General features: G+C 47.7%; 2 protein-coding genes across 5 annotated transcripts in view; both read left to right on the top strand.

The window, feature by feature from the left end:
- cul9 (cullin 9) overlaps positions 1 to 3081 on the top strand; it is a 94075-nt gene extending 90994 nt beyond the window's left edge. For all 3 annotated transcript variants that reach the window (XM_074675609.1, XM_074675608.1, XM_074675607.1), the window contains 3 exons: positions 691 to 824; positions 970 to 1061; positions 1172 to 3081. In XM_074675609.1, coding sequence (XP_074531710.1) covers positions 691 to 824; positions 970 to 1061; positions 1172 to 1394 — 449 coding nt within the window. In that variant the 3' untranslated portion in view covers positions 1395 to 3081. The remainder of the gene's footprint in view (positions 1 to 690; positions 825 to 969; positions 1062 to 1171) is intronic.
- Positions 3082 to 9381: 6300 nt separating this feature from the next.
- LOC141795328 (uncharacterized) overlaps positions 9382 to 18886 on the top strand; it is a 35161-nt gene continuing 25656 nt past the window's right edge. For both annotated transcript variants that reach the window (XM_074676166.1, XM_074676165.1), the window contains exons 1-11: positions 9382 to 10403; positions 10602 to 10652; positions 10766 to 10989; positions 11646 to 11688; positions 12327 to 12452; positions 12758 to 12862; positions 12942 to 13160; positions 13348 to 13494; positions 14170 to 14409; positions 14606 to 14824; positions 18685 to 18831. In XM_074676166.1, the coding sequence (XP_074532267.1) occupies positions 9645 to 10403; positions 10602 to 10652; positions 10766 to 10989; positions 11646 to 11688; positions 12327 to 12452; positions 12758 to 12862; positions 12942 to 13160; positions 13348 to 13494; positions 14170 to 14409; positions 14606 to 14824; positions 18685 to 18831 (2280 nt within the window). In that variant the 5' untranslated portion in view covers positions 9382 to 9644. The remainder of the gene's footprint in view (positions 10404 to 10601; positions 10653 to 10765; positions 10990 to 11645; positions 11689 to 12326; positions 12453 to 12757; positions 12863 to 12941; positions 13161 to 13347; positions 13495 to 14169; positions 14410 to 14605; positions 14825 to 18684; positions 18832 to 18886) is intronic.

The following is an 18886-nucleotide window of genomic DNA, read 5'->3' as shown; positions in this document are numbered from 1 at the left end:
TGGGGACTGGTTCATGTTGGTCTGTAAAACCGAAAACCAGAAACTTGTCAGACCTGGTCCCATGACAGAGAGCCAGACCAGAGACACATCAGACCATCACATTCCCTTAAAAAGAGAGGGTCTGATGTGGTCTGCTTACTGGTTTAAGCTAGTTAAAACAAGTGTAAAGTGGTGTGAACTGGTGTTAACTGGTTAAAAACAGTGCGAAATGGTGTTTACTGGTTTAAAGCAGTGTGAACTGGTGTTAGCTGGTGTAAAGTGGTGTGAACTGAGGTTAACTGGTTAAAAACAGTGCGAAATGGTGTTTACTGGTTTAAAGCAGTGTGAACTGGTGTTAGCTGGTGTAAAGTGGTGTGAACTGAGGTTAACTGGTTTAAAGTAGTGTGAACTGGTGTGAGCTGGTGTAAAGTGGTGTGAACTGAGGTTAACTGGTTAAAAACAGTGCGAAATGGTGTTTACTGGTTTAAAGTAGTGTGAACTGGTGTGAGCTGGTGTAAAGTGGTGTGAACTGAGGTTAACTGGTTTAAAGTAGTGTGAACTGGTGTGAGCTGGTGTAAAGCAGTGTGAACTGGTGGTAACTGGTTTAAAACAGTGTGAACTGGTGGTAACTGGTTTAAAGCTGTGAGAACTGGTGTTAACTGGTTTAAAGCGGTGTGAACTGGAGTTAACTGGTGTGTTGTGTGTCACCAGAGGAGACTCTGCTGCAGTGCACTGATCTGGCCTCATGCGTGCGGCTCCTGAAACCAGAACACCTCAACACCGGGCTGGAACTGATCCGGCGCATCCAGGAGCGCCTGCTGGCCATCCTGCAACACTCCACCCAGGTAAGCACCCCAGAGGGGGTGGGGTGGGGGGTGGAGTAAAGGATTCTGACCAATCCGACCTGGCCTGTCTCAAACCAGCTAAGTCAACCAGTTTAACTCTAAACCAGGTTCCTCTGACAGTTCCCTCTGACTCTGTCCTCCACAGGACTTCAGGGTTGGGTATCAGTCCAAGAGCAGCCAGGAACCAGAGTCCACTCAGGCCTCCAACCTGTCCAATCACACTGATGCCAACAAAGTGTGAGTACAACTATCAGCGACCGCTGTGTCAGAGTCCGCTGTGGGCGTGGCAGAGAGTGATGGTGATGATGCTTCTGGAATGTTCTCTCTGTGTCCTTCCTTCTCCTCAGGCCCAAGTCGGATGGCGCCTCAGACTCTGGAGACTCGGATAACAACAACAACACCGGGGAGGAGGGCGGGGAGGAGGCCGAGGAAGAAGACGACGAGTACGATGAAGAGTATGTCCCAGAGTGGCACGAGGATTACGACGAAGACGACATTGACGAGGACGACTTCTTTTCTGACGACGACGAGTCCGAGAACCTGGAGAGGGACTTCAGCCCCTTTGACTGAAAGCAGAACAGAGACCTCCCTGAGTGGAGGGAGGGGAGAGGGGACAAGTCAGAGCCTGCTACAGCTCTGCTCTGTACAGCTCGGCTCCTTCACCTGAGAGAGTCAGGGGGGACGGGAGACCATCAGAGGACGTCCTCCCTCATCTGAACCCCCAGCACCCCCAAACACTGCTGCACTGGCTTTTCTCCTTCCTGTTCTTCACCTTCTGTGTTTCATCCAATCAGAGTCTGGGCGGGGAGGAGGCCCCTCAGAGTTCTGGGTTTAATGTTGAGGGGACAGAAATCAGACATCCAGGACCACGTCTTTAAACTCAGATTACTTAGATTCTGACTCAGAGACATGTTGGACACAGAGCTTCACTCAGCAGTCACTGGGAAAACTGGTTCCAGACCACTGTAAAAAAACAGTCAGTGTTTGAAATGTTCTGGATTCATCATGAGAGAAAAACCAGCAGAGACCTGATCACCAACCTGTCCAAACCACTTCACCTCAAGTCAAAAAAATGCGTCCCTCTAAACCTGATCTGAGAGAAACACCAGTTCATCCTGGTCTTCAGCTTTCTAAAGTCCTCAAACCTGTGTGGCACAAGAGATGAAGACATGTCCAACATGTCTCTGGAACCAGCACATCTGAGTCCTGTTTGATCCCAGGTCTAGACAATCAGACTGGTGCTGTTGAAAACAGAGTGAAACCTTCTCTTCAGGTCTGAATGCTTTGGGTCTGTAGTCTGGTCTCAGCTGAACCCTGTTGACTCAGATCCAGGTGTGAAAACATGAGACTTAAAGATTTTTCTGCCTCTGTTTCTGTCATCCTGACTTTAATCCCAGAATGTTTGCCCTCCTCCTCCTCCTCCTCCCTTTCCTCCTCCTCCTCCTCCTCCCTTTCCTCCTCCTCCTCCTCCCTTTCCTCCTCCTCCTCCTCCTCCTCCCCACCACCTGACCTGAAAACCCCAGCCCGGTGTGCGTCCTACCCGACAGCGATGAAGGATCTTTTTCCAGATGATGTGTTAGTTTGTGCTCTATCACAGAACAGAGTCTTTCTTTGTGTTTCCTGCTGCTGCTGCTGCTTTTGGATTTCCAGATGGGACGAGTTTAAACCCAGGAAAAGGGATTAGTTCCAGAGTCTTAGTTCACGTCCTCTTCACCTGGTTAGCCACTCACTCAGAGAATAACCTCCGTTTGTCTCGTCACACGTTCTGCCTTGGTTTCTGACCACGATGGAGGCTGCCTTTATTTGAGACTAAAGTAGATCTCATCACACTGCATCACTTCCTGTGTTTCCTTTTTTATGTGTAGAGTTGAATGTTTCTATGCATCCAGAGAGCAACAAGGAGGTTTCAGCCTGAGCGGAGAGTCTGTAGGAGCTGTAAAGTATCCCTGCAATAACTGAGCGAGTGGTTATGGGCTCACTGTCACAATGAACCCAGCAGAGACTGAGCCCTGCTCTGTTTTCACTCTTTGAGACGCCGTTAGGTTCAAATTTTTACGTTTCCTGTCCACAGGTTACGCTCTGCGGGAGTCTGAGGATGTCTGATGTTCTAGCTCCTTGTTTTGCTGTTATTTTGAAAGATCCTATATTGATAACGTTGATGTTCTTTCTGGTTTTCTTTGCTGGTGTCAAGCGATGTCAGCTGGCAGTCTAAATAAAAGCTTTTTCCGCTGTGCTGCAGGATGATTTTGATTTCAACGCTGAAATAAAAGACTTTAACTCTTTAAGCGCTTCCAGTTTTCTCCTGATGCATGTCTGCTGCTACATGCCAACATTTAAAGATTTACAGTGAGAGTCAGAAACAAAAGCAGGAATGTGAAGAGCTGGGTCTGGCCCCCCTTGCATTTTTGAGGCTGATGCCGATTTAGATTATTTTTTAAAATATGCAATGAATAAAACAACTGTTTTTTTGGTACCTTAACACTTAGAGCAACAACAAAGATATGAGCTACAGAAAGAGCATTTTACTGTTTACAACTCTTTGTTCTTTAGTATTAGTTTGACTTTACAACAGAGAGAAACTTACCGGTACAAAAACTGGCACTAAGCATTAAACCAAACAAGTAAGAGCAATGCCTTGAGGTGTTTGGAACCTTGAGCTTGCCGTAGTTATACTGGAGTCAGCCATGAGCCTGCAGTAACCTTTCTTTTCTTTCATGTGGGAAACATTTGCCTGAGAGTATTCTGACATTCAGAGTTTTCTACAGAGGGTAACTGTGATATGTTTCTGTGATGAAAGATGACATTCTGCTTTAAAACCAAAGTGATATCAATGTATGCTAATATAGGGTGACCAAGCGTCCTCTTTTGCCCGGACATGTCCACTTTTTACGTCCTGTCCGGGGTGTCCGGGCGGGTTTAATAAATTCACGAAAATGTCCGGTGTTCACTGATTTTCATAGGACCATTACGCGCGTCCGTAAATTGACCGGCGCTTGTAAACAATACTGTCATGCGCATCACTTACCGAGAGGCTGCCTTGTGGGCAGGTCTGCTCTGCGCGTGCACACACACGCATAGAGAGTGAGAAGATCAGAGAGAAGGCGAGAGAGAGAGAGACAGAGAGAGAGAGCGGAGAAGACAGGGGACTGTGTAGACAGCGGAGCTGTATTGCACGGAAGATGCCTAAGCTTAAGTGCAGCTTCACAGATGAACTGCAAAAAAAAATTTCCGACACACCGTCCCGATCGGGACAAGTGGGAGGGGGAGTGAACCGTGTGCAAAGCTGGCACATATGTCTCAGTGTCCAATAAAGGTGCTGGAGATCTCAAAGCTCACATGGACACCGGAAAACAAGACATGACAATGGCATTTCATACCGTAAAACACCACAACAGCTACAGGTCCATGGATTGCACCAGTGCCTTGCTAAGAAGACATTTCCTGACTCTGACGTTGCTAAAAAGTTTAGTGGTGCTGGTACCAATGCCCGGTACCTGGCAATCGGTAACAGTACTCAACGGTACAAATTTTCGGTACTTTTTGTAGTTATGTGGTAAAAAATTTCAATTTCTTTAACAATATTATATATATATATTTTTCAATTTAACATATATATCCTTCAGTATATACCCTTGCAATGCTGTGTTCATGTCCATCATGGAAAATCGACTATTCTTTCACTTCCTCACAGTCACAAGGATGTGTTCAGGTACCTAAACGTGGTACCTTTTGATTTTACATGAATCGGTAATCGGTACTTTTGACAGAATTCGGTCGGTACCTTCTGAAGTACCTGATTCGGTACCCATCTTTAGGTCTTATAGCCCCCCAATCTGTTGAAGTCATTCATGAAGCACTCAAAAAAATCCAGTACTGTGGTGTTTCCACAGACGGGAGTAACCACGGGGCAGTGAAAATATTAAGAATATAAGAAGCCTGTCTGAATTTGTGCCTCGAGGCCAGTGCCTTTGTCCTCTTTTTTGGAAATCAAAATATGGTCACCCTAGCTAATAACTAGCATATGTTAGCATCAAGCTAGCGCTGTGTTTTCTTATGGTTTTTGGTCCAGTAGGAGATGTGTAACATGTTCAATGTCTTGAACAGGAATCTGGTGTGAGAGACAATCATTTCTTTGAGTCCAGTTTTACAGACAGGGAGGAACTTATGCTAGGTTAGCACAACGTTAGCAATGCAACATTAATGAAAAACAGAACTAACACAACGCAGCACTCGTCACTGAAGCAGGAGACATGTTGAGTCATTGCTCATTTTACAGCATTGCTATAAAGTCGGTAAGCTCCGCCCACTCCTGTTTGTTACTGAAAGGACAGCGGTGAGGACTGAGGATTGAATGGGGCCAGAGCTCCATCTGGTGGACAAACTGTGCAAGGACATGACTCAGTGTGACTCCGACATTTAACAGAATTTACTGTTTTGTGAGAAATCAAGAACGTATCAGCTCTTAATCAGCAAAACTCTGACCAATGATGATTATTTTGGGAAGGGCTGTAAACAGTGAGTAAATCACCCAGTGGATAAATCAGTCAGGGTCCCGGTTTAGAGTTATAAGAACTTTAAAGTGAAGGGACTACAGTGGAGAAGAACTGACACCAGAGCTTTAGACATTACAGAAATAAAGGATGAAGAAGTACATGACTCCTCAAATAAACAGACACAGAAGACTTTCTCCACATTCTCAGCTAATAAAACTCTCCAAACTGAGACGTTCATGGGTTTGGATGTTACGCTAGCAAAGCTGACATTCTGCCCGCATTAAACCTCAGAAAACAGTGCAACTACAGTGGTCAAAAACAGCTCACACACACCCTTAAAATGTTACACAACCTTTTGTTATGATCATGAAATATTTGTGGAAAAGTCTTCTCTGTGTTTGTAAAGGTGTGGCTGCATCAGACACACACAAACACTCACCGATGATTTGAAAAAAAATATTTTTAACCCTTTTAAGACCCAGCATCCACATATATGGACATTACATTTCTGCCTCCTGGATCCATGATACTTCAACAGGGACACAACCCACATCATCTTTTTGTGATATCTCAACATTAAACCCATTTTAGTGAAAAAAACATCAACGTATTGAAGTAGAACGACACTACTAACAACTAATGGAGAACTCAAACACTGATAATCAAACTTCCCGTCCAGACCAAGACCAAGTTTAGTTATTGTACTTACTAGGTCTTACTGATCCCAAATAGCAAGGTGAACTTGAAATTGCACAGTAGACAAAAGCTCGGGTCTTAAGAGGTTAAAGAGAAAAACTAAACAAAGGCTGATCCTGACAGTTTCAGTCTGTCAGCTCTCAACACTGGCAGAAAGCCAGCAAATAACAGAGAATGTGTTTAAACCTGAAGAGTAGATCAAAAGCCTGTCACAGTTTCAGGGTGATATCCAGTGGTCCTGTGGATAGCAGCAGCAGAGCCCTGACCCTGGCTGTCTCCCTCCAGCCTGTCACCCCGACAGCTCATCCTGTCCTGTTCGTCCTGAATTACTGCTTTAATTCTTCTAAATTCTTGGGTTTACTCTTTGAAACAGACCTTTTGATAATCCACCACAGGTTTACAATGGGGCTCATGTCTGGGGACTCGGCTGGCCCTCTAAGACCTGGATCCTGTAGCCAAGTTCTCCTGGTCCTGGATGGGATGAGGGCCTTTATCCTGTTGAAACATCCAGTTTGGACCCTGACTGATCAGAGCACACGGGGTGCTCAGCAGTGAAGGAGGTCTTCAGACTGAAAGAGGCCTTTGGAGTTGCTGGACCAGAGTTCTCTGGGAGCAGATGTAATGTACTGGAGTCAAGGAAGGCTGTGGACTTTGGGTTTGCCAAAAAAAGTCCTGGCTCAGCACAGGAAAACAAAGGAGAGCTGGCCCAGGCTGGGTGTACTGCGGGGCAGTGGAAGGAAAGAGCACCATGAGAGTCTTTGACTGACCCCTCTGTGGGGCACATAGTCTGAGTTTCGAGGGTGGAGCCTTGTCTGTTTCCCTCAAAGGTTGCTGAGGTTGTCTAAAGCAGGGGTCACTAACGTTGTCCCCCTGGGTACCTGGGTGCCCTCAGGAACCACTTAAGGTGCCCGTGAAGCATGTTCCAAAACAGCACTGGTCACAATGGAGCTACTTCCTACAATCATTGTTCTGCAAATCTTTAATAATAAATGTAAAATAATTAACATTGACTTGTGAGCAGTCTCTTCACATACTTTGACCACTCTTACGATGATTCATATTATTAAAATGTGATGTAATTTGTTCAGAAAGTTTTTATCAGACAAGTAGCTCTTTGTGCCACTCATTTGCTGGGAGGTAGCCCTCAGTCTCAAAAAGGTTGGCGACCCCTGGTCTAACGCTTCTCAGTGGCAGGGGTGGATGAGAGAAACCCTGAAAGAGAGGGCCCAGTGAAGAGAGGGCCCAGTGAAGAGAGGGCCCAGTGAAGAGAGGGCCCAGTGGAGAGAGGGTGCAGTGAAGAGAGGGTGCAGCAGGAGAGGGCGCAGTGAAGAGAGGGTGCAGTGAAGAGAGGGCGCAGTGAAGAGAGGGTGCAGTGAAGAGAGGACCCAGTGGAGAGAGGGTGCAGTGAAGAGAGGGCCCAGTGAAGAGAGGGTGCAGCAGGAGAGGGCGCAGTGAAGAGAGGGTGCAGTGAAGAGAGGGCGCAGTAGGAGAGGGCGCAGTGAAGAGAGGGTGCAGTGAAGAGAGGGTGCAGCAGGAGAGGGCGCAGTGAAGAGAGGGTGCAGTGAAGAGAGGGCGCAGTAGGAGAGGGCACAGTGAAGAGAGGGTGCAGTGATGAGAGGGCCCAGTGGAGAGAGGGTGCAGTGAAGAGAGGGTGCAGTGAAGAGAGGGCGCAGTAGGAGAGGGCGCAGTGAAGAGAGGGCGCAGTAGGAGAGGGTGCAGTGAAGAGAGGGTGCAGCGAAGAGAGGACCCAGTGGAGAGAGGGTGCAGTGAGGAGAGGATGCAGTGATGAGAGGGCCCAGTGGAGAGAGGGTGCAGTGATGAGAGGACCCAGTGGAGAGAGGGTGCAGTGAAGAGAGGATGCAGTGATGAGAGGGCGCAGTAGGAGAGGGCGCAGTGAAGAGAGGGTGCAGTGATGAGAGGACCCAGTGAAAAGACGGTGCAGTGTAGAGAGGATGCAGTGATGAGAGGATGCAGTGATGAGAGGGCGCAGTGGAGAGAGGGTGCAGTGAAGAGAGGGTGCAGTGAAGAGAGGGTGCAGTGAAGAGAGGGTGCAGTGAAGAGAGGGTGCAGTGTAGAGAGGGTGCAGTGTAGAGAGGGTGCAGTGTAGAGAGGGTGCAGTGAAGAGAGGGTGCAGCAGGAGAGGGCGCAGTGAAGAGAGGGCGCAGTAGGAGAGGGCGCAGTGAAGAGAGGGTGCAGTGAAGAGAGGGTGCAGCAGGAGAGGGCGCAGTGAAGAGAGGGCGCAGTAGGAGAGGGCGCAGTGAAGAGAGGGTGCAGCGAAGAGAGGACCCAGTGGAGAGAGGGTGCAGTGAAGAGAGGATGCAGTGATGAGAGGGCCCAGTGGAGAGAGGGTGCAGTGAAGAGACGGTGCAGTGAAGAGACGGTGCAGTGTAGAGAGGGTGCAGTGATGAGAGGATGCAGTGATGAGAGGGCGCAGTGAAGAGACGGTGCAGTGTAGAGAGGGTGCAGTGTAGAGAGGATGCAGTGATGAGAGGGCGCAGTGAAGAGAGGGCGCAGTGAAGAGAGGGCGCAGTGAAGAGAGGATGCAGTGAAGAGAGGGTGCAGTGTAGAGAGGGTGCAGTGAAGAGAGGGCGCAGTGAAGAGAGGGTGCAGTGAAGAGACGGTGCAGTGTAGAGAGGGTGCAGTGATGAGAGGATGCAGTGTAGAGAGGGTGCAGTGTAGAGAGGGTGCAGTGAAGAGAGGGTGCAGTGAAGGTCCCTCCGAGGGTTCTGTTGTGAGTACAGCAGGAATGTTGGCTTCCAGGTCTGTTACTTACAGTTATCTGCTCCCTGTAGCCAGGATGCTAACACACAGCTTTGCCTGGAACCAGAGTTGAGTACTGCTGTTTTAACGTGACTGCCTCAATGAGAGTGGTCTAACTGCATAATGCTACCCTGAAGCAATCAACAAAAAACATAGTTCTAGTACATGAATAAAACCAACATGAACACCGCTTTTCTTATTCGTGCACATGTTCTTCTTTACAAAGATCTTTAGGTTCAGTCCGATTTTATAACAGTACTCAGCTTCACACTTGATTGGGCTGATCCTGAGCAGTTGGTGTCCGTAAAGACAGCCCACCCTGCCCTGGATGAAACACGTCACCCTCTGAAGCTCCGTACTTGTTGGCCAGAGAAGGAACTTGTGGTTTTTTATCAAAGATAAAGATTCTGAAAGGGTAGCAGGGCAGTGTACCAACCACAGACTGTGTGTAGATTTTTACAGTCTATAAAATCAACACAATGAGTGGTTAGTTTCCTCAGGCCAACGCCGTGCCGTAGAGGGGGCATCGCCTGTGTACACTCCAGTCCAGTAGGTGGCGGTAATGCCGCCGGAGCGGGTCGCCAGCTTCCGCAGAGAGCAGCGGGTCCGTCAGTGAGCAGACAGAAGAAGACGAGTCTGTGGGCGCTGTCGGTGTTAGCTCAGTGTTAGCTCGGTGCTAGCTCAGTGTTAGCTCCTGACTGTGTGGATTTGTCCTCTTCACAGAAACTCCTCATCGCCCTGACGCTCCTCCACCCCTCACACTGCGGCCATGACTGTGACCCGGATATAACCCGACGGTCTGTCTGTCCGGACATTCCAGACCTTTCTGTAGCTAGCACAGCCTGCTAGCTCCAGGTTAGCTTGTGCAGACATGGGAAGAGGATCGGGACCGACGCGGACCAGACCCCCCTTAGGACCACCAGGTGAGGATGGACCTCCGCCTAACATGGGTCCTGCGGGCTGGGGTCCCCCGCCACCTGGGGGCTGGGGCCCTCCTCCACCAGGTGGATGGCCTCTGCCGCCCGAGGAATGGGGCCCTCCGCCGCCCGGAGGCTGGGGGCCACCACCACCTGGGGGTTGGGGCCCTCCGCCGCCTGGAGGCTGGGGCCCGATCCCACCTGAAGAATGGGAGCTGAGGATGCGTCCTCCACATGACTGGGGTCCGAGGGGCCCGCCGCCACCCGGCTGGGGTCGTCATCCTGACGACTGGCTGCCACCCCCAGACTGGAGACCCCCACATCCCGATGACTGGAGGCTTCCATACTCCGACGATTGGAGGCCCCCCCACCCTGATGAGTGGAGGCACCTCCACCCTGATGACTGGAGACGCCTTTACCCTCACCCAGACGACTGGAGACCACCTCCAGAGGGGTGGGGACCACCTGGCTGGCGCCCAGAAGATCCTCGTGAGCCGTGGGGACCTGAACCCCTTCCACCCGGACCTGTCCCCTCTATCCCTCCTCCTGTTGGGGTCCCTCCTCCTGGGATCCCACCTCCAGGGATCCCACCTCCAGGGATACCTCCTCCAGGGATCCCTCCCCCTGTTGGGATCCCTCCTCCAATCCCCCCTACAGGTTGCACCCCTCCAGTGGGGTACCCGGCATACCCCCCCCCTGGCTGGACCGGAGAGGTGAGTAGGTTTATCTTACAGGTTGATGGCTCTCTCCTGGACCTGTAGACCCCCTTTAACCCTCCTGTAGTTTGGTTCCTGGGTGTGGGCTGTACAGGATTGTGTGTGATCCTGAACGGTGTGACTGCTCAGAGGTAAACTAACTCACAGACTTCCAGCTCCGCAGCATCAACTCACTGTAGTCTTGTTTTTCTTTAGCCTGTTGTGGAAGAACCAATGCCAAACCCCCCTCCAGACCAGCCTGAGTGGGTGAGTCCAGACCAGATTCTTGATCAAAGCAGTCCAACTCAGACTTCATTTATGCTGCTGCTGAGGCTTGTGAGGCATGAAACCTCTTCATCATGTCTGCCCTCTGGTTCCAGATCAAAGCCCTGATCGCGGCCCCGGGCTCTGAGTCCACTGTGGCAGAAACCAAAAAACCTGCAGAAGAGCCGGCAGCCTCCACGACCTCCACCACCACCACCACCATGTCCACCTCTGCTGACAGTGCTCCAAAACCTAAAACTAAGTCCAAAGCCAAACCAAAAATTGACGTGAGCAGAACCAGGATGGCCCTGGGGCTACTGGGAAAACGCACATTTGAAAAGTGAGACCCTGAGAATGATGGCCCCCTTCAACTTGTTTTATCTAGTGTATAATTTGTAGTCCGTCTGTTATTTTGCTGACTGTTGTTATAAATAGGTGAGTACTAGGGATGCACTGATACTGATCGGTGGTATCGGTTATTGGTGTACTGGTGCTGCTCAAGGCTGGGTCGGTATCAGTGGGAAGAGATCCATGGTGCTGATCCAGGCAAACAGCTCTGTGCCTTTTTTTTCTTTACCAGCGCTACTTGATCTGAAATATTACCTCTGATGCACTTTCTTTGTTTTTTTGCTGCATAACCAGTCAGAGGGGTATCAAAGTTTACATTTGAAAAGAACTTGTGTACATTCTGAGCCTTTTTTTTGGCTGGTTAAAATTTAGATATTTCAGAGTTGAAATAATTATTAACTTAAGCAATTCCTAATACTCATTTTTTGCCTTAACCCAAAAGATTAGCAGTCTCATCCTACAGTAGGGCATGCAGGTTCTCTTATTAAACACTGGTATTGGATTGGTATCAGATCGGTATCGGTCGATACCAAAGCCGAGGTATCGGTATCAATATTGTAACCAGAAAAGTTGGATTGTTGCATCCCTAAGGAGTGCGTGTTGAAAACATGAGGTACATCATGAACCTTTCTGTGTTTGTGTCCTCAGGCCTCCTCCAGGAAGGTCCACTGGCATCATCTCATTCATCGGGGTAAGAACTTCAACACACAAGCTTCTGACACCTCCCAGGTACTTTCAGAATTCTGAAGCACTCATATTTTCAGGATGAGCTGATCTTAGCTCAGCTCAGCTCAGCTCAGCTCAGCTCAGTCCCCCCCTCCTGAAGTGGAGTTAATTTAATTTTCCATTTAGCTTCAGATCACAGCAGAAGTGATTTAGAGTTCCCTCTCTCATAAATCAGGTCCATACCTTGTTTTTTAATCTAACAGACTAGATAGCCGTATGTTGTTTGTCTAGTTTTCATGACGGGATGTTGTTTGTACATCGTTGGTTCACTTTTCTCCTCGCAGATCTTCACTGCGCGCGAAAGAGCAAGTGATCTTTTGAGCACAGTGAAGTTTCACCCAAGGCCTTCACAGACACACAAACATGTGCGCGCATTTACACACAACGGACAAGCTCATTCCAGAAAGCTGGTGAAACCACCACAGGAAGCATCCCCCAAAGCCTTCAGCACATCCCGTATCACAGCTAACCAGACAGTCCAGGGTGGGACAGTAGACAGGACCCACGTCCCAGCTCTGTTTGAGTCTTGACACAAGTTCAAACTACCGTCAGTGGGTGATCTGGATCCATTTGTTTCTAAGATCTCCTGTCTGTGATCCTCAGCCCTCTTTCGGTTACATCGAGAGAGAAGATCTGGAGAAGTTCACCTTTAGCTTCGCTGCCTTCTTTGGAAACCCAAAAGCCATTGCACCTGGGGTCAGAGTTCACTTTACCGCCTGCAAAGAGAAGGTAAGAGGCACACTGCGCACACACCCCTGATATCAGCGTTTTAACTCTGTCTGTGGACGGTTGGCTGGGCCCTTTGGTGAGCAGCTGTATGCAGACGGGACAGCAGTTTGTCGTTCAAGAAGCTGAGCTGACCACTATCTGCTGTTGCTAACACACTTACTAGTCCCTAAATGCAACACCACTGCAAAAAAAAGCTGGAACATCCCTTTAAAGTGTCAGTGCTCTCCTGTTTTCCTATTTTTTCTTCCTGGCCGTTTGCAGTCCCACATTAATATGTGTTTTGTGTTTGTCTGGTTTGGGAGCAGAACAGTCAGATTGCCACGGATGTGAAAGTGGCTCCGGGTGGAACAGAGAACGTGGACACAGAGATCTACGAGGCAGTGGTCAGCCAGCCCATCGTAGAGCCACAGGTCAGTTCACACTTCACACCCTAGCACACAGTCCTCCTTGTGTCCCATTACTGACCCTGGGTGTGGGTTTTGTTCTCAGCCTGGTGAGCGTCAGTACCCCGGTCAGGTTCATGTGTCTATTGGGCCCTTGAGGACCAGCCTGACGTTTGACAGGAAGGACAGCACAGTGACGCTGCTGAAGGAAGACCAGGTGCTCATTAACCTGCTGACCGACATCGTCAGTGAGAAGAGGCGAGCCACAAACATCAAACCCAAAATCCCCTCAACCTTTGAGCACACCAAGGAGGAGCGAGAGATGGTATGAGCACCACGCCACAGTCCAGCTCAGAGTCCAGCTCACAGTCCAGCTCACAGTCCAGCTCACAGTCCAGCTCACAGTCCAGCTCACAGTCCAGCTCACAGACTAGACTAGACCTTGATGAGAGCAATCCCCAGTCAGCACACCCTCTGGCTTGTCCTCAGTCTTTGCTCTTGTGTCTCTGCAGGGCGTCATCCTCAGCCTGAAAGACAGTGAAGGCATCATCAAATCTGAGAAACACGGAGAGCTTCCTTTTGAAGTCAGAGAGAACTTCAGCGATGTGGAGTTCACTGCCGAGGACATCAATGAGGAGGTGGAGTTTAGTGTCATCATGGTGAGGACGCCCAATGATTGGTTTTGAGATTCAGGTTTCTGTGAACTGACTGAAACAAAGACCTCAAAGAGACAGCAGCTGGAAGGACACCTTTCAGGGGCCATATGTAACACTTTTGAGGTGAAACACAAAAGTATTGCTGCGTTTTGGCCTCGTCTTTACATGGAAACGGCATTTCAGCAATACCTAAAACACAAACTTTTGCAAATACGCACATCACTGGCTACATTTACATGCTGTCAATTTTCAGGTTAAGGTCAATATTCTGGTTTCTGAAACATTCAGAAAATCCTGTTTACAAGCATGTGTCCGTTTACAAACCAGAATATATACCAGCATATTCCAGTTTTTAAAAAGAGTTGTTGGTGTTTATATGGCTGTGCGTTACCAAGTTATATATATATATATATATATATATATATATATATAAATATATACTGTGCAGCACTTTGGCTACCCCCTGTTGGTTCTTTTAAATGTGCTATATATAAATAAAGCTGTATTGTATTGTATTGTAAGTTATTGCTAATATTCAGAAAATGAAAGGGTTAATGACTGCATGAAAATGCAGCCACTGTCCCTCCTAGCAGAGGATCAGCACTATCTTCATGTTTTTAGATGCTAAACCCTGAACAGCCCAGAGCAGTTGATGATCTTCTCCATCTGTCTCTTTAGCTTAGGGCAGGGAAGCGGGCCATCAGGATCCAGCGGACCAAGGAGCCGCTCCTCCTAACGCTCTGCTCTGCCACCGCAGCGGTTGCTGCTGCCGCTGAGGGGGCGGAGGACTTTGAAGACGGTGAGGAAGACTCGTCCAATCCTCTTAAACAGAAGCCCACAGTGGAGCTGGGGCCAACCATGAAGCTGGACACAGAGCTCTATGAGGGCATTGTCAGCCAGACCATCATCGAACCCACGGTGAGGCAGACTGGATACAGGTTCCACGGCCTGTCAGGGCCCATTCCCCCCTGTTCATAATCTGTGATAAACATTAGTTAAAGAGTGAAGTGACTCAAGAGGCACTTTAACTTAGACTCAAAGCACTTAACGCCCACTGAAAGGTGAAGGACACATCATCTTCACCAAAACCAAACTGACTCTCCTCTCATTTCAGGCCACCCTGCCAGGCTACCCGGGTCAGATCCACGCCAACATCGGACCCGTGAAGACAAACGTGACCTTTGACCACAGGGATTGCGGTGTCACGCTAATGAAGAATGACCACGTGCTGATCAACCTGCTGGTTGACTTAACCACAAAAAAGAGAAGGGCAGCAAATATCAAACCCAAGATCCCGTTCACCTTCAGCTACACAAAAGAGCAGAGAGAGCTGGTAGGTTCCTCCTGGTAACCCCTGTCCTGGACATGACGTCCATCACACACTGACACAACACAACATAACTCACAGCTCACAGCACAACTCACAGCACAACTCACTACACATCTCACAACACAACTTACGACACAACTCATCACAACTCACAGCACAACTCACAACTCACAACTCACAGTACAACTCAGCACAACTCACAACAGCTCACAGCACAACTCACAACACAACTCACATCACAACTCACAGCACAACTCACATCACAACAAACAACACAACTCACAGCACAACTCACAGCACAACTCACATCACAACTCACAGCACAACTCACAACACAACAAACAACACAACTCACAGCACAACTCACAGCACAACTCACATCACAACTCACAGCACAACTCACAACACAACAAACAACACAACTCACAGCACAACTCACAGCACAACTCACAGCACAACTCACAACACAACAAACAACACAACTCACAGCACAACTCACAGCACAACTCACAACACAACAAACAACACAACTCACAACAAAACTCACAACACAACTCACATCACAACTCACAGCACAACTCACAGCACAACTCACATCACAACTCACATCACAACTCACAACACAACAAACAACACAACTCACAACAAAACTCACAACACAACTCGCAACACAACTCACAGCACAGTACAACTCAGCACAACTCACAACTCACAGCACAACTCACAACACAACAAACAACACAACTCACAGCACAACTCACAGCACAACTCACAGCACAACTCACAACACAACTCACAACACAACTCACAGCACAACTCACATCACAACTTACAGCACAACTCACAACACAACAAACAACACAACTCACATCACAACTCACATCACAACTCACATCACAACTCACATCACAACTCACAGCACAACTCACATCACAACTCACAGCACAACTCACAGCACAACTCACATCACAACTCACAGCACAACTCACAACACAACAAACAACACAACTCACAACAAAACTCACAACACAACTCACATCACAACTCACAGCACAACTCACAGCACAACTCGCAACACAACTCACAGCACAGTACAACTCAGCACAACTCACAACACAACAAACAACACAACTCACAACAGCTCACAACATAACTCACAGCACAACTCACAGCACAACTCACAGCACAACTCACAACACAACTCACAGCACAACTCACAACACAACTCACAACAAAACTCAGCACAACTCACAACACAACTCACAACAAAACTAACAGCACAACTCACAGCACTACTCACAACACAACTCACAACAGCTCACAACACAACTCACAACACAACTCACAGCACAACTCACAACACAACTCACAGCACAACTCACCACACAGCTCACAACACAACTCACCACACAGCTCACAACACAACTCACAACACAACTCACAGCACAACTCACTACACAGCTCACAACACAACTCACAACACAACTCACAACACAACTCACAGAGATGATTTTGGGACTGACTGGACAGTTAGTGATGTAAAATTCTGGTACCCATGCATTAATGCATTTAGACAGGCTTAACATGTGCGCGCATTTACACAACAGACAAGCTCATTCCAGAAAGCTGGGGAAATCACCACAGGAAGCATCCCCCAAAGCCTTCTCTGTGAAGATGCAACAGTCGCTCTACTGCGCTCCACTCGCGCCCCCGTCTCGCTGCCAATAACCCTTCACCCTCCCACACATTCAGGTGCCCTGGGAAATGTGAGGATCTGATGATTGTAAATGATTGTGCCAATGTTTTCAGGTTTTGGATTGGACAAATGGTGTGTCAATACCTGTCATTTAAGAAAAGTGGTGTGCTGATCTCGGGTTTGGGATCCAGAGGGGTTCAACATCAACACTTGATAGACTAAGTGAAATAGACTTAATAAGGTCAAGACAAATCTTAGCTCTTACTTTTTACTATTCAGCTAAAACACAAAAGTGTGCAGCTTCACTTTCTTAATTCTTCAGCAACATTTATCTCCCAACACAAAACCTGGATTAGGACTAGGAATCGGCTGATACCGAATTCTAAATAATGGGGATGAGGGTAAAACATGCTGATGGGGACATCCCTACCCCTAACCTGAGGGTAGTCCATGTGTCAGAGGCGGGTCTCTTACGTTCAGTCCGCCTGTGGAGGCATTTCCCAGCTTACACAGACGTTTGTGTGTTTCCTCACTGAACCACTGTGAGGATGGGTGCATTCCCAAGCAGCACACTGCACTAGGAGTGTAAATCACCAGTTTCATGACGATATGATACGATACGATATCGATTCTTTGGACAACAATATGATATTTGCCGATATCACAAAGTCTGTCACGATACAATACGATTCAGGGGCCTTCAATCGATTTAAGACAATATAATGTCCTCACTGAACACAATCAGCAACATTTCACCTGAGGCAAGAAAGAAATACAAAACAATTTTGAAAGTTTTATTACTGAAATGTGGAACGATGTGCTGACCTTTGGGTATGACAGTTTGTAGAGGATTATAGCCATCTGTATGATCTGATTATGTTTTAAAATGAAAACTGATTAAATTCAGGTAAGGTGCTTTTTTGTCTCCACAGTTACCTTATGGGTCTGACTGTTATACTGTAATGTTTGATTATTATATCAAGTACTGATGCCACACTATAATTAAAAATTACTGATCACATAAACTTTATTATTGACCTCCAACATTTGACCATTTTCTATCAAATTAAAAATTTGAAGCTTTGATTTTAATTAAACCCAAACATTTCTATTGTTCAAAGTTAGGACTATCAACTTAACTAACTTAACATTGATAGTTTTTTTTTACTGTGATGCCTGATAACCACAGTTTGTATGTCAGTGTGATCAGACTTTGTTTCTCTGTGTCATAGTCGATGTGGAGGAGGAATGACACTAAGCTCTCGCCGTTTTACTTTTTAACTAAATGAAATTTCATGAATCAGTGGCTACATAATAAAATAATGAGATAACTCACTGCAGTCGTGTGATGATGACCTCCTGTCGTGTGTGCAGCATGCATCCTCCGCAGTCAGGTCGACCGTATCTTACCCGGATACAAGATAGCTATTTTATGATTGGCCGATATGTCTGGCTCCCCTTTAGCTCTGTGATGCTAACAGCGTCTTGCTACATGTTCGCCTACAGCAGTGTGACTCGGTGGGCGCTAAACAGTACATTTTACAGCAGGAGAAATATCAGGCGTGGCGTGTCAGAGAGTAAAAAGGTTCAAATGTGTGTCTCATACGCTGAGTGCGTGAGGCTTGAGAGGAAACTTCAGAACGACTCACGGAATGGACATGCGTGTCCGGTCGGGATTTCAAAATAAAGGCGTACGTTAAAGACCACGATGATGATCATTATTTAGACTTTCCATCGATGTGATTGGATCATTGCTTAACCAATCAATGTATCGATGTATATCGATGGATCATTACACCCCTACACTGCACCTGGCATTTTGAAGCTCACTGTGGGGCAGACACACAGGCTTCACACAATGTGTTATTTTTTCACCTGCCCTGAACCTGAAACACCTCCCAGCAGCCTGTGAAGCTGTTGGAAGGAATCAGCTTTGTGTTTTCTGTCCCACAGGGTATGACTGTTTTTCCTCATCACTAAACATGTCAGCTTTTTTTAACATTTCAATCCCTCACACTCCAAATCAACAAAACCTCTCATTTCTGTAAAAGGTTAATGATCTGTGGTTTGTTTTCAACCAAAGAAAGATTTAGAAGCATGTAGTTATTCAACCTGTGAGATGAGGACGAAGCCCTTTGTGGTTTATTCACTGCTGTTTGGTCCACAGGGTATCATCACAGTCTTGGGAGCAGACTCTGGGATCGTGAACTCTGAGAAGTACGGGGAGCTACCTTTCAGCGTCTGTGAGAACTTCAGCGACACCGAGTTCGACTCCTCCGACATCCACAAGGAGGTGGAGTTCACCATGGCTGTGGTGAGTCCCACACAGACCAGACCTGCCAGTCCACAAAGTGTTTCAGGGTCACAGT

The sequence above is a fragment of the Halichoeres trimaculatus genome, unplaced genomic scaffold (genome assembly GCF_033239565.1).
Source record: "Halichoeres trimaculatus isolate MK-OKI-2021-1 unplaced genomic scaffold, fHalTri1.1 fHalTri1_scaffold_8, whole genome shotgun sequence".
In the NCBI taxonomy this organism is placed as follows: domain Eukaryota; kingdom Metazoa; phylum Chordata; class Actinopteri; order Labriformes; family Labridae; genus Halichoeres; species Halichoeres trimaculatus.
Note: the sequence above shows the minus strand (reverse complement) of the source record. Positions and strands in the feature narration are given on the sequence as shown.